Genomic DNA, 12751 nt, shown 5'->3' with positions numbered 1-12751 from the left:
CAGAACTCAGTCCTTCCCCACTCCCCAGCCAGGCTCATGCCAGGAGGGGTAAGGGGCCTCCACCGTGGGCCTGTCCTGGCTGCAAGGGCATGGACTTGAGGCATTCAAGTCAGAAGCCAAGAGACCCAAGTTCTGGCCCAGTTTGCCATGGGGTCATCATTGCATGTTGGAAAGACCACTGGAGTACTCTGGGCTTCGTTTCGCTAAATTGACGACAAGCGGGAACTTGACCCGGGACGTCACACCCCCATTCCCAGGGCCCACTGGAAGCACACGAAAGCCAGCATAACCACAGGGGTGACTGCTGGCCATGGCATCTCTTCCCGTGCCCGGTGCCCACACCAGCTCTTCTCCTTGCGGCCCCCTTCCTGCCTCGCACCTGGCCCAGAGCCCTGCGGCGGTGGCGGAGGGGGGAGCAGGGGCCGGTCGGGCAGCAGCTCGTCGTCAGAGGTGGCGATAGTCTTGATGGCATTGTGGTAGAGCGGGGTAGAGCTGGGCATGGCGTACTTGGACATCTGGGACATCATCAGTGACAGGGGGTTCTGGGAAGGCGTGGGGTCTGGGGAGGAAGTGAATGGCAGGCTGGGGTTCATGAGGCCGCTGGGAGGGTTGGCGGGAGGCGCTGAGGAGCTGCTCCGGGGGCCGCTAGGCGGGAGGGCACCTACAGAAGCGGGGAGACAGAAAGAGCGGGAGTGACTGGGGAGGGGAAGACGAATTTGGCTGCTCACGTTGTGGGTGAGGGAAAGGCCAGCTCCCGAATCTCCCGACTCCTCCAAGCACACCTCCGTTCCAGTGTTCTGTTCAGCACCCTCAACGTGGACCCCCGCTATCACTACAGCCCACCCGTCTTCAAGCAACTCCTGCAGCCTCAGGGGCCCAGACAGTGGGGAGACCCCAAGTATGAACCCCTCAAAAGGCCTGGGAGATCACCACGGCGCTCCCTGCGGACGCTCACGCCCAGCTGGTGACATGTGCCCCTTAAGCAGAGCCATCCACCTCTGCGCCCGGATACAGACGCCTTCACTCACTTGCCTGCCCCAGCCCGAACACGCCCCCCCGACCCCGGGAGGTTCCCAGTGCCAGAGTCCAGTGCCCCCCTGCCTGGCCTGGCGGACTTACCCTGTTCCATGTTGCCCAGGGTGGTGGAAGAGTTCATGTTGAGAGGCGGCTGCTTGTTCTGGGGGACCCCAGGGCTGGGCATGGCTGTCTTGGGTGAGGCGACCCAGCCCGGAGAAGGCACCGCCATGGAAGGAGACTTGAGCCTGCTGGGCGAGCCAGTGGGCGAACGGACACTGAGAGAGGAGCTGAGGACCTGGGGTGACTTAAGAGGTCCCGGTGGGTTGGCCGAAGGCAAGGGCACCATCTGTGAGGGAGTCTGGGGTGATTTGAGGTTGGCAGAGGGCGATGTGACCAGGGGTGAGTGCACCTGGCTAAGGGTGGGCGACTTCAGGTGCCCCATGCCTGGTGAGCCCATCTGATTAATACTGATGGTGAGGTCTGAAGGCCGTCTGCCCAGCCCCCGACTGGGGGCCGAATGCACGGACCCGGGAGGATTGGACGCGGGGGGCAGAGGCATGTGGCTGAGCCGGGTGGTGCCCACATTGCCCATGGGCATCGAGCTCTGGTCAGGACTGAACATGTCTTGAGTATTGCCCATGTCCTGGGGCATGGCTTGGTAGGGTCCCTGGCCCCCAGAGAATCCCTGCTGGCCCTGGTTGGGAAACTGTGAGGGCATAAGCATCTTCTGCGGGCCACCCATCATGCCACTGCTGTTCTGGGCCCGCACCCGGGCCATCTCCTCAGGGCTGAGGCCCTGCGGCCCCATCATGTCCCCCGGGCCCCGCATCTTCTGCGACATCAGCATCTGCTGCTGTGGGGTCATCTGGACGTTCAGGTTCATGTTCATGTTCATGTTCACATTCATGTTCATGTTGAGGTTGCCTGGCCCCATGGGAGGGTCCACCTCTCTCAGCCCAGACTGCCCCATGGGGGGACTCAGGAGGCCCCGGCCTCCACCAAACTCCATGCCCATGGGGGTGCCCGCCAGGCCCTCGCCACCAGCCATCTGCCCGGGGAATATGGCCGGATCCATCTGCCGATGCGCCTGCATCATCCGCTCCATCTCCATGCCCTGCCCCATGGCGCTGCCTGCCATGCCCAGGGGGCGTTGCATGCCCATCGACCGCTTCTCCAGCAGCTGGTGCCGCAGTAGCTCCTCCCGGACCCGAGGGGTCATGAATCGCTCTGCTTCGCCCTGCCCCCCTGGGTAGGGCACAGCATTCTGGGCAAAATTGCCGGGGCCCCCCATGGGGGGCAAGTCTTCGGTCCAGCCCATACCCGGCCTCACAGGCCTCTGCATGGCATTCATGGGCACCTCCATGGGCATACCCTGCATGCCCCCAAACCCAGGCACCCGTTGCATCTGGTTGCCGGGGAAACGGGGGCCGGGAAAGGGAGGTCCGCCCCGGAGCTGCATGGGATCTTGGACGTCCATGGGTCCCCGCAGCTGGGCACCCATCCCTGGTGGCCACTGATCCCCAGGCTTGCTGTGGTAGGGAGGCGGCGGCCCCCTCACCATCATGCCCCCCATGCCCATCATGTCCTGCAAAGGGCGGCCCCCGTGCAGCCCAATCTGCTCCTCCTTCCGCCGCTTCTCCTCGTAGTATTCTTCCTGCAGCTTGCGCCAGGCCACCTGCTCCGGCGTCAGGCTGTCCTGACCCAGCCTCTGCATCATCATGTTCATCTGTTGCCCCATGTCGCCGCCCGGGGGGTGCCCAGGCACTTCATGCTCCAGCGGGGGGCCCCCTAGGCTCTGCGTCTGTGAAATCATGGACTGCAAGGGCTCCTCGTACTTCTTCAGCCCGCTGGGAGGGGCCGCAGGGGGCTGCTGGGGGGCGGGAGGGGCTTGTGCTGGTGGGCCCCCCTCCACGGCTCCTCCTGGGGGCCCCTTGAGGAAGGGCTCGGTCTCCCCGCTGCGGAGCAACAGCCGCTCAATGTCTCGAAGCGTCTGGAGGGAGCGCTCCCGATGCTCCAGCTGCTCCTTGGACAGGCCTTCCGAGCCCACCAGGCTCCGCTGCCCGTTCCCGGTGGGGGCGGCCTCCCCCAGCAGGGCAGGGCCCGGGGCGCTGCCGGGGTCTCCTCCAGGAGGCAGCGGGTTATTGGCGGTGGCGGCTGTAGGGGTGTTGGGGTGGGTGCCCCCGGCGCCACCGCCCGTGCTGGCGGCTCCCACGGAGTTGGGTGTCAGGTCCTGACCGGTGTCCTCGGGAGGACCCTCTGAAGGCAGGGCGGGCGGTGCGCTGCCAGGGGCGGGGGGCGGCGGGGGCGGCGGCAGTGGCTGGGGCTGCGGCGTGCCTGCTGATGGCGTGCTTAGGGGTAGCGGTTCTGGGGTAGGTGGCACTTTCGGGGCCTGCAGGACGACAGAGGCAGAGTGTGAGACAGCTAAGGGGATGCGCCGGCCAATCCTCCTGTTCACAGAGGCGCCGCACCCACCTGGTCCAGCTTGGCCCGGGGCACGTTCTGCTGGTGGTAGGTGAGGATGGAGTCGGCCCGGCCCTGAAGCACCGCCTCAGCAGCCCTGCACGGGAGGGAGGGTCGGGCACAGAGAGCTCAGAGAGGGGGCGGGAGGGAGCCCCTGCCCTCACCCAGCCCAACCTAAGCCTGGCTCCCTGCAGCCACACACTCAGGCTGAGGGGCACTGGGGAAAGGGAGCCGGCTCGGCCTGCCCCAAGGCACTTACGTGTTGGCCAGGTGGGTGGTGAAGACGTACACGTACTGCGAGGGAGGCTTTCCGGGGACGCCCCCGCCCCCGCCCCCAGGGGCATCAGGCCGGAGGCCTGGCGGAGGCCCGTGGGGGGCGCCTGGGGCGCTGCTCTCGCTGAGGGGCAGTTGGGCGGCTTGGCCGGGACCCAGCTGTGGGGCCGTCATGGCTGGGTCTGCTACATTACAGTCTGCATGAGAGAGGAGAGAAACAGGGTAAGCAGCCCAGATTTAGAAAGGAGAGCCAGCTGGCACTCCCCACCACCCCATCCCAGAGATGCCCAGGGACAGACGGGCTCACTGTTCTGCAGCTCGTGCCGGCAGGGGCCGTTTGTTGTCACACTCTGGCGGTGTGTGTCTGGCTTCTACGCTTACTTGCCCGATACCAGTCCTTGACCACGACGGATAAATTGTGGGGAGCATACAGAGCCGAGGGGGAGGGAAAGTGTGACCCCCGCAAAGAGGCTCCTGTGTGCCTGGCATTCTGCAGGATACTTACAGATGTGATTCCATCTAACCACAACGTCCCTGGGAGGGAGGTGTCACACACCCTACTTTACGGAGGAGGAAACGACTTTGGAAGGATGACATTACTCACCCAAGGTGACACAGCCCATCAGTGCAGAGCTAAAGTTTGAACCCAGGCAGGGACTGCAAAGCCCTTCTCTGAGCCACACACTATAGCGTGTGTGTGTGTGTGTGTGTGTGTGTGTGTGTGTGTGCGCTCCAACGGTGGGGGTGACGGTAGGAGGAGGCCAAGAGGCTGTACAGATCGATGATTCAAACGATGAATGGTTTTGCAAGCGAATCCACCATTAACGGATGTTATGACCTTATGAACATGATAGTCCGTCCCCTTAAGCCTCAGTTGTTTCGTCTACACAATGGAAATACTAACTCCCACTCTGCACAGGAGGCAGGCCAAAGAAATCTGTTTTTACGGTAACTTCAGAACTGTGTCACAAACTAAAAAAAAAATCACTCCAAAAACAGAGTTATGAAAGGCTGGCATAGTGGATGCACTCCCAGGGTAGACGGACCGCCCTGAGTATGGACTGAAGTTTGTTCCATGGTCACAAAGTTGATTCTGAGTCCTAGCCTAAAAAAAAGATCTACACGTGGTCATTAACGGGACTAGGTAAGTCAGCAGACCCATTCCCACGCCAAGAAAAACAAAAGTTAGGGGCGCCCGGGTGGCTCAGTCAGTTAAGCGTCCGACTCTTGATTTCAGCTCAGGTCATGATCTCATGGTTCGAGGGATCAAGCCCTGCGTCAGGCTCCGTGCTGACAGTGGAGCCTGCTTGGGATTTTCTCTTTCCCTCTCTCTCTCTCTGCTCCTACCCCGCTCCTTCACGCTCTCTCTCAAAATAAATAAACAGACATGAAAAAAAGAAAGAAAAACAAATTTTACATAGAATGACAGAGCCAAAAGCTTGGGGGCCCAGGGAGGGCTTGAGAGCTGACCTCAATGTGCAGGGTTGCCCTGGGGAAGAGGAAAGTGCATATTTGGTATACAGAATTAGGACTCCCAGGTACAAGTTAGGGGAGGGAGGCAGGCTTTATTCCAATGAGGAATTTTCTAGTACAATAAGAACAATAGCAACAGCTAACTGTTCTAAGTGTTACACATAACTATTCATTTTCTCTTCATACCAACCCTATGAGGTAAATACGTATACAGATGGGACAACCGAGGCTCTTTCCCAAATGTACACAAATAATAAATGGGAGACCCGGAGTATGAACCAAAGCGGTCTGACTGCACTCTGTGCTACTCACCTCTACATTAGACTGCCCCCAACCTAAGAATTTGGGAATCTAATGACAGAACTGAAACAGCAACAGTGGTTGCCTTAGTTTGGGGTATTGGAAGCTATCAATTTCTCCTTTGTATTTCCCTGTTTCTTTCAATGTTTCTACATCCTGGCAGTCTAAATGTTATAAAAGTGAATGAGGGTGGTGGGGGGGGGCTGAGGGTCCTGGGAGGCACTGACCAGCCCCATCTATCCCTGATGGGTTCAGTGGGGCTCATGGGCCACCTGGGCGGGGGTGGGGGGGAGACTTGGGACCAGATGACCTTTAAACTCCCAGACAGCTGCAGAGGCTTCTGTATTTAATCCCATCCACCGACACGACACGGTCCACTCATTCCACAAACATCTGCTGAGTCTGTTTCCTCCTCTGCAATAGGCATCCTAAGAACACCTACTTCATAGGGCTCTTGTAGGGATTAACTAAGACAAAGCAGCAAAGTAGCCAGCACATTCTTTTTCTTCCTTCTTTGTAGGGTCCCAGCCCTTGAGAAGTTCACAGTTTAACATTTCTCTGGCTGGCTTCTTCTGCATTAAGTTGTTTCACCCCTTGAACAGGTGTAATCTTTGAGGGGGCCGACCAAATAAACGCGTATGGACTTCTCAAGGGCAGGACAGTATCTGGTTCTCCCCATTACGTGAGCAAAGGCCCAAATACACACTGATCAATACAATAACGAGAGGAAGGGGCATCCACCCACACCCACTCCTCGTCCTGGTGACGCACTCTAGGCATTTGCCAGGAGTCAATTAGAGGTTGGGGAAGGGTGCCAGAGACACAGCCGCTGTCAGCTCACACCCAGGCTTAGCGAGACTTCGCGAGCAGAGCCAATGTCTGGCTCCCAGGGATGCAGGACCCTCGCCACCCTCCCTCCACTGACCAGTAGGTGGCAGCAGAGGCCAGGAATTCACGAGAGGAGGTCTAGGTGGTGTGGCCAAGAGGGGCCACCCCACCCTACCTCTGTCCCAAGGAAGAGGGGGCCACTGAGCACCTGGAAGGCAGGGGCTAAGCTGTCACATCGCGGGAGGGACAGAGTGACAGGTAGGATGGGAAACAAGTAGCCTGGGCTCCTGACCCCTGCTCCTTGCCCAGACTCAGCCGTCTAAAGCCCTAGGTGAGGAGAGGGAGGCTCCCTCAGGGCAGCCATCCCCCAGGGGCACAATGGGCCACAGCATCCTGGGATCAATGGGCACTCACTGTGGGTGGCCCCAATGGGCTTGTCGTCCTCCTCGCTGTCGGGTCCTGAACACCATTCGTCCCCACTGTACGGCTGCTTCCGCTCCAGCACACAACGCCGCTTACTCCGGGGTGCCACCTCTGCCCGGGCAGGACAGAGCAGGCAGGGGTCAGAAGGAATGCCCAGAGGCCCTGTCCTCCTACACCCAGGGTCTCCACAGGCCCATTCTCCCAGATGCCCCACCCCAAGAGGGCAATGCCCAGGACATGGTGGGCACTTTGCCAGCCCTTGGCCCCCACCACACCGCCATTTGTTTCTGATTTCTCTCTCCAGCCCCGCTGCCTGTCTCCCTTCCCCCACCCAGCACCAAGCACAGCATAATCCCCAACCACAACTGGTTCTAATTAGGGCTGGGGTGGGGGGGGGATGGTGAGGGAGGGGGAAGGCGCTGCTACTCTTCCAGGCCCCAGAGCCTGCTCAAGAGCTCCCACCAGCTGGGATACTAGGAGGTTCCTAGGAGGTGTGTGGGTCTGCTCCTCACCCCAGAGCACCTCCCTCTCCCCCTCTGGAGGTTCTGGTGGGAAAGCAGAAGAGCAATGAGGCTGACCGGAAGCCCCATCACGCTGGGTGGCCACTCCATGGGTGGCACCTAAGGATGAGAAATCTCCACCCTGGCCAACCCCACTCCTGAGAGAATGACCAAGTTGGTGGGTATAATGGGGGTAAGAGAAAGGCGACCCTGCATAAATGCTGGAGAGAAGCAAGTGACAGGAATCAGGCAAAGAGGGCAGCAAGCTTGGGCCTTGGACTATGGAACATGCTGGGGTCTTGGGGACCAGGAAAAGGGATACCTTTGGCCTCTGAATCCAGGGATGGGGTCCCAGCCTCTCGCTGCTCTCCAGAGTCCACAGACACGCTCCTCTCCCTCTTCACCTTGCCCTTGAGCGAGCTGAAAGGGGGCACCCCTGCCTGGGGGTTCTTCAGACTTGAGTTGCTAGGTGAGATCTGGTTGGCCTTGGCCCCATGGTTCCCCGCCCCCACGCCCTTCGAGCCCAGGTTGCAGGTGGGTCCTTGGTTCACATTCTGGTGCTGGGATTGGGCCCCGCCATTCCCTGTCTTGCCATGATTGGTCAACTTATTTTCTGGGTGCATTGGCTTGGCTGGGGCTGGGGGGCAGTGGCCGCGTGGGGAGAGCGGCGGGCTCCCTGGAGCTTCTCTCCTCCTGGGGTGGGGTAACCTGGGAGAAGGTGGGAGAGACATGAAAAGTTAATCTTGCTAGGGGCCTAGAGCACCTGATTTTAATGCCCCATCCTGCCTCACCTGGTGGTAGTGGAGGTGGGGGCTGAGTAGCATCTTAAGACCACCAGCTATTCCCTATCTCCCTCCATGGTTTCTCAGACAAGGGCTGAGGTCTTTCTCCACCTTGGGGAGTGAAGATAGGGCAACCCCCTCCACATCTCAGACCCCACGATTCAAGTGGACACCAGGGCCTTGGTTGGCAGAATCCGCCCCCACCCCCAACATCCATCACACTGCAAGCCTCCATGGCAACTCCGCTCCTCTAGCACCTGACCAACACCTCAACAACCTCTTTTAGAGTTTGCTGTTTTCAGACTCCTTCCAAGTTCCTACACCTCAACTTTCATGTGCCCCTACACCAGCAGGTAAGGGAAATGGGACCTGAGGGTCATTGTTCATGCCCCAGCCCCCTTCCTCAGGGGAAGTGGGGAAAAGCACACTGGAGAGTAGTGCCCACTGATCCAGACAGCTCCCCAGAGCAGGGAGGGGGGGAGCCTGAAGGGGGTCCACCGGCAGGCCTGGCAGGCAGGCAGGCAGGAGCAGGAGGAAAGGGGGAGGGGAGTGGCGTGTTAAGCAGAATGGAGTGAAGCTGGAAGCCAAGGATTCCTGCAGCCTAGGCTGCGGGCCCTTTAAGCTCCAGCCCGCTCCCCCCACCGCCTCCCCCTCCCCGGAGACCTATTAATAGCCGCTGGAAAGATCACATCACGGGAGAGGATATTTATCCCCCCTCATTCCACACCAGCTCAGATTTATTTCAGCTCTGCTGTCCTGCTGCTGCCGCCTGGCCCTGTCTGCCGGCTTCTCCTGGGGAAGGGGAGGGAGGCAGGCACCGCCCCTCCCTCCAGCTCCCACCCCCGGCTAGACTGAGGCCAGAGGGCGCCATTGGACCCGACAGTGAGGTGGGCGGGGGTCTGCTCAAACCGTTTTTTTAGGAGGCAAGGGCTGGAAGGGATTGGAGCAGCAGTCATAGCTGATTGCCATTCCCCTCTGTCCCCTGGGCCCAGGCACTAAGGCCGTGGGCTCCTGCCTCAGGGCAGGCCTTCCCATTCTGACCCCCCTTTAGCCCACCGGTGGCCTGGAAGCCAAGTGCCCACAGGGCGCACTTTCCAAGCCAGCACCGCTCAGCCCCGTGACCACTGGGCCCTTCCCTTCCCCGCACTCCACACACACACTTCCCGCCCTCCACGACACCCACACACCTTGTCTTGTTAGCCAGGATCCTCATGGCTCCCACACACAGTGGGGCTACGGCCCCTGTGCGTGCCCAGGGCCCAGCCAGGTACTCGGTACTGGAGCACGGACTGCAGCAACAAGCCCCAAAGAGAAAACTTGTGACTTGGGGAGGGGGTGTGAGAAGGGGAGGGGTGACGGGAGGACCCAACAGCCCTGGGACTAAGGAACTAGAGAGGGTAAGGTGGGAATGGAAAGGGAGGACTACTAGGTGGGGTCTCTATCCTGGAGGCCGGTCCTATCCCCATCCCTCCCGCACCTTACCCTCAGGGAGCTTGCAGTCTCTAGCAAGCACACAGCCCACACCCCCCGCCCCACCCCGGGCCGCTGAGGCAGAAATCACTAAAAGGATAGGTTGCAAAGGTGCCCGCGTGGGGCTGCCAGGAGGTCTGCTCTAGACCCCTGGGGGACTCCCGCTCCCAGGCACGCCCCTCACCCGGGGTGGGGACCTCCTCACGCCCCGCCCCCAGGGCGCCCGGGGCGTGGAGGGGGCCGGGATGGGGGCAATGCCCCGCCCCGCCCCCAGCTCGAGGCCTAGCCCGTGCCCATTCCAGCAGGCCCGGGCGGGCAGCTAGAGGCCTGGCGGGGCCCCGGGGCTGCAGCTGGGCTCTTCTGGAGACCAGTAACGCTGGCTCAGATTCCTCCCCGACCGCAAGAATGCAGGAGCCTCCCCTCCCCCCCCCCGCCCCTGCACCCCACCCCGCCCCCTTCGGCAGAGCCCGAGCGGAGAGGCAGAGCGAGCGAGGGAGCCAGCGAGCGAGCGAGGGAGCGGGAGACGGACAGGACTGCAGCGTGCCTCGCCAGGCCCCGCACGCGCCGCACGGACAGACACACGGCCAAGTGCGGCGATGGGCGGGGCGCGTGCGGCGGCGGGCCGAGGTTCAACCTAGCGCTGGGCGCCGCCTGGCAGGGGCTCAGAGACTCACAGGCACCCAAACTGACTCACACACACTCACAGCACACACGTGGACGGGAAGACAAAGACACGCACGGAGCCCAGGAAACTAAAGGCGCGCCCACGCCGACCCCGAGGAGGTGTGCTGGAGGGCGAGGGAGGCGCTGGCCCAAGCAAGAGCACGGAATCAGCCTGGGGCACCCGCGGACGCCCAGGCTGCCCGACAGCAGAGAGGGAGCGTGCCGACTCATTGAACAGATGAAAAGACTGAGGCCCGGCCACAAGGGAACCATGGAAAGTTGAGCCTGATAATGACAAAGAACCACGCGCGTGCGCGCACGCACACACACAGACACACACACACACACGCACACGGGGCCACAGATACACCAACAAACAGACTTACACAAGCACCGACGCCCCACCCAACCTCCCCCTACCCTGCCCTTCCCCGCCCCACCGACCGAGTGGGGGAGGGGAGGAGTCTTGGGCCTAGCTTTGCCCTCGTGATAGGCCCAGCCAGACACCGGTGCACATTCTCGCTGCTCCCTGGAAGGCTGCTGGAGGCTGGGCTGGAGCTGGAGGCGAGGCGAGGCTCCCTCCCACCCCCCGCCCCCGTGATCCTGTTGGAAGTCTAACCCTAATTTAACCCCAGGCATATTGGCCTTCCCTGCTCTAGCTCTGTCTCCGGGAAGAGAGGCTGCTCAGGGGAAGGTTCCAAAGTCCAGGGCCTGGCTGGGAAGCCGCCCGCTGCCAGCCCGCATCTCCTGCAACAGGTCAGAGCAGGAACAGTTAAAGAGTGGGGCTGGAGAAGGCACCTGGGCTTAGGGACAGGCCCGTGGCTGACAAGTCTCGAGCGCTCCCTTTCACCACCGCGCTGATCCTCAAAACTACCTACCACCCAATGGGGACAGTATCCCCATTTCACACCGTAGAAACGGAGATTCGGGAAAAGGGTCTGGGTCATGTGACCAGTATGCGGGAGCGCCGAGACCCCATTTCTGGGGTGTTTCTCCGCACTGCAGCGTCTCGCCCCCCCCCCCCCACCTTTGGTGTCATGACGACGCATCAGAGCCTGCACCATATCGGTGGGCTTCTCACAGGCCACCTACTGGGCCCGCCCCCTGTGGGGCAGAGGGGCAGGGCGAGGGCCACCCACTACCTCCTGTGTTTACTTCAAATGTTGGGACCTGTAATAATTTGGGAAGGGGCTGTTAGAAAACTAGTCCTCTCCTGTGTCCCCAGTCAGGCCGGGGCCCCTCCTCAGAAGAATCTCGGAGTGACCCTCCCGACTCCCTCTCGGACTCCACCCCCTCGCTCCCACCCCGCCGCAGGGCGAGCTGAGTCAAGCACAGATGAGTCAGGACTTTCCCATCTCTCACACCTCCCCCCGTCTACCCCTCAGGAGTCTGCCCCAGCTCCCAACGACCCCTCATCCTCACACATTCACAGGCCCAGAAGAGACCTGGAAGGCCTGGGGATGGGGGTAGAAGGGCTAATTCCTGGAGGGTGCAGTTTTTCACCACCGAGTAAAGGGGACTTCCCAGCACTAGAGAAGCCCCTGGGATGAGTGAAAGGAAAGGCACCACCGGGCTCTGGGAACAGCGCTGTGGCTCCCTCTTAGAGGGTAGGCTGGGGAGTGGTGACCTGTGCTCACAAACCGGCTTCAGTCACCCGAGTGAATCGCCAGGAGCACACCCTGAGAACAGAGCCCAGGAGGCAGTTGAGACAAAGAACCTCAGATCAGCTGCTTTGCTGGTTGTCTTCCTGGCTGGGGGGGGGGGGGGGGGAGCCAGCGGACCCGACCCCAGCTGGGGGAGAAGACCAGGAGGCTTCCACGGATGCTCAACACAGAACCGCCACAGGTAACAACAGGCATTCACACACCGGTTGGCAACCTGCTTATTTCCAGCTGCCCCCACACTGGAAGCCCCTGCTTGGTTCACCAGCCAGCCCACCGGTCTCATTGCCTAGCTCAAAACCATCCAAGAGACGCAGTGAGAAAATGGCTTGGAGGCTCCATGCTCCCCCCATACAGTGGGCAGACACCTCTAGAGAGGAAATGGGCTGCCTGGGCCCTCTGTGATGGCCGAAAGGTCACGGCCCTGCTAGAGCAATAGGGGTAGGATTATTGTCCCCTGGCTCAGGGAGACGCAGCTCCCAAGACAACAGGGTCCGGGTGCCCCTTCCTCCTGGGTGTCAGGATACCTTGGTCCCTAGAAGCTCTCCCCTACCACCCAGGTCACTTCCTCTTCCTGAGGTGGTGACTCAGCCAACAGGGGAGGTCAAGGATTCATACCCCAGCAGGAAATCTGCTCAAGGACCAAGGTATTGCTCTGGGACCCTCTATGGGGACTCGTAGACTCAGAGGCCTTCCCCTTGCCCTAGTTCCTAGCAGCTCTCCCCCTTTCCCCCCACCTCCTGCCAAAGGAGACCATGCAAATCAACAATTTTTGTCTGGTTGACAAACCACCTCAGCCCACCTGCAGCCCCAGGGTGACGCCAGGCAACCTCAATTCTCCAGGGACATGGCAACTTCTGGCCCCAGACTACTGTAGTCTGGGGGCTCTGAACAGGGTGCT

At 60.9% G+C, this 12751-nt stretch overlaps 1 protein-coding gene across 5 annotated transcripts in view; it reads right to left on the bottom strand.

Annotated features, from left to right (window-relative positions):
* The window catches only part of BCL9L (BCL9 like), a 28546-nt gene that overhangs the window by 3417 nt on the left and 12378 nt on the right, over positions 1 to 12751 (bottom strand). For 3 of the 5 annotated variants that reach the window (XM_086678938.1, XM_086678939.1, XM_086678940.1), the window contains 7 exons: positions 9244 to 9345; positions 7597 to 7982; positions 6766 to 6885; positions 3737 to 3947; positions 3490 to 3574; positions 1120 to 3406; positions 380 to 661 (listed from right to left, as the gene is read on the bottom strand). In XM_086678938.1, the coding sequence (XP_086535064.1) occupies positions 380 to 661; positions 1120 to 3406; positions 3490 to 3574; positions 3737 to 3947; positions 6766 to 6885; positions 7597 to 7982; positions 9244 to 9269 (3397 nt within the window). In that variant the 5' untranslated portion in view covers positions 9270 to 9345. The remainder of the gene's footprint in view (positions 1 to 379; positions 662 to 1119; positions 3407 to 3489; positions 3575 to 3736; positions 3948 to 6765; positions 6886 to 7596; positions 7983 to 9243; positions 9346 to 12751) is intronic. The other 2 variants (XM_086678941.1, XM_086678942.1) reach the window with 1 other exon arrangement.

Source organism: Puma concolor, chromosome D1 (assembly GCF_028749965.1).
Source record: "Puma concolor isolate L17-30 chromosome D1, mPumCon1.1.hap2, whole genome shotgun sequence".
Classification (NCBI taxonomy): domain Eukaryota; kingdom Metazoa; phylum Chordata; class Mammalia; order Carnivora; family Felidae; genus Puma; species Puma concolor.
This window is presented reverse-complemented; position numbering and strand designations above follow the sequence as displayed.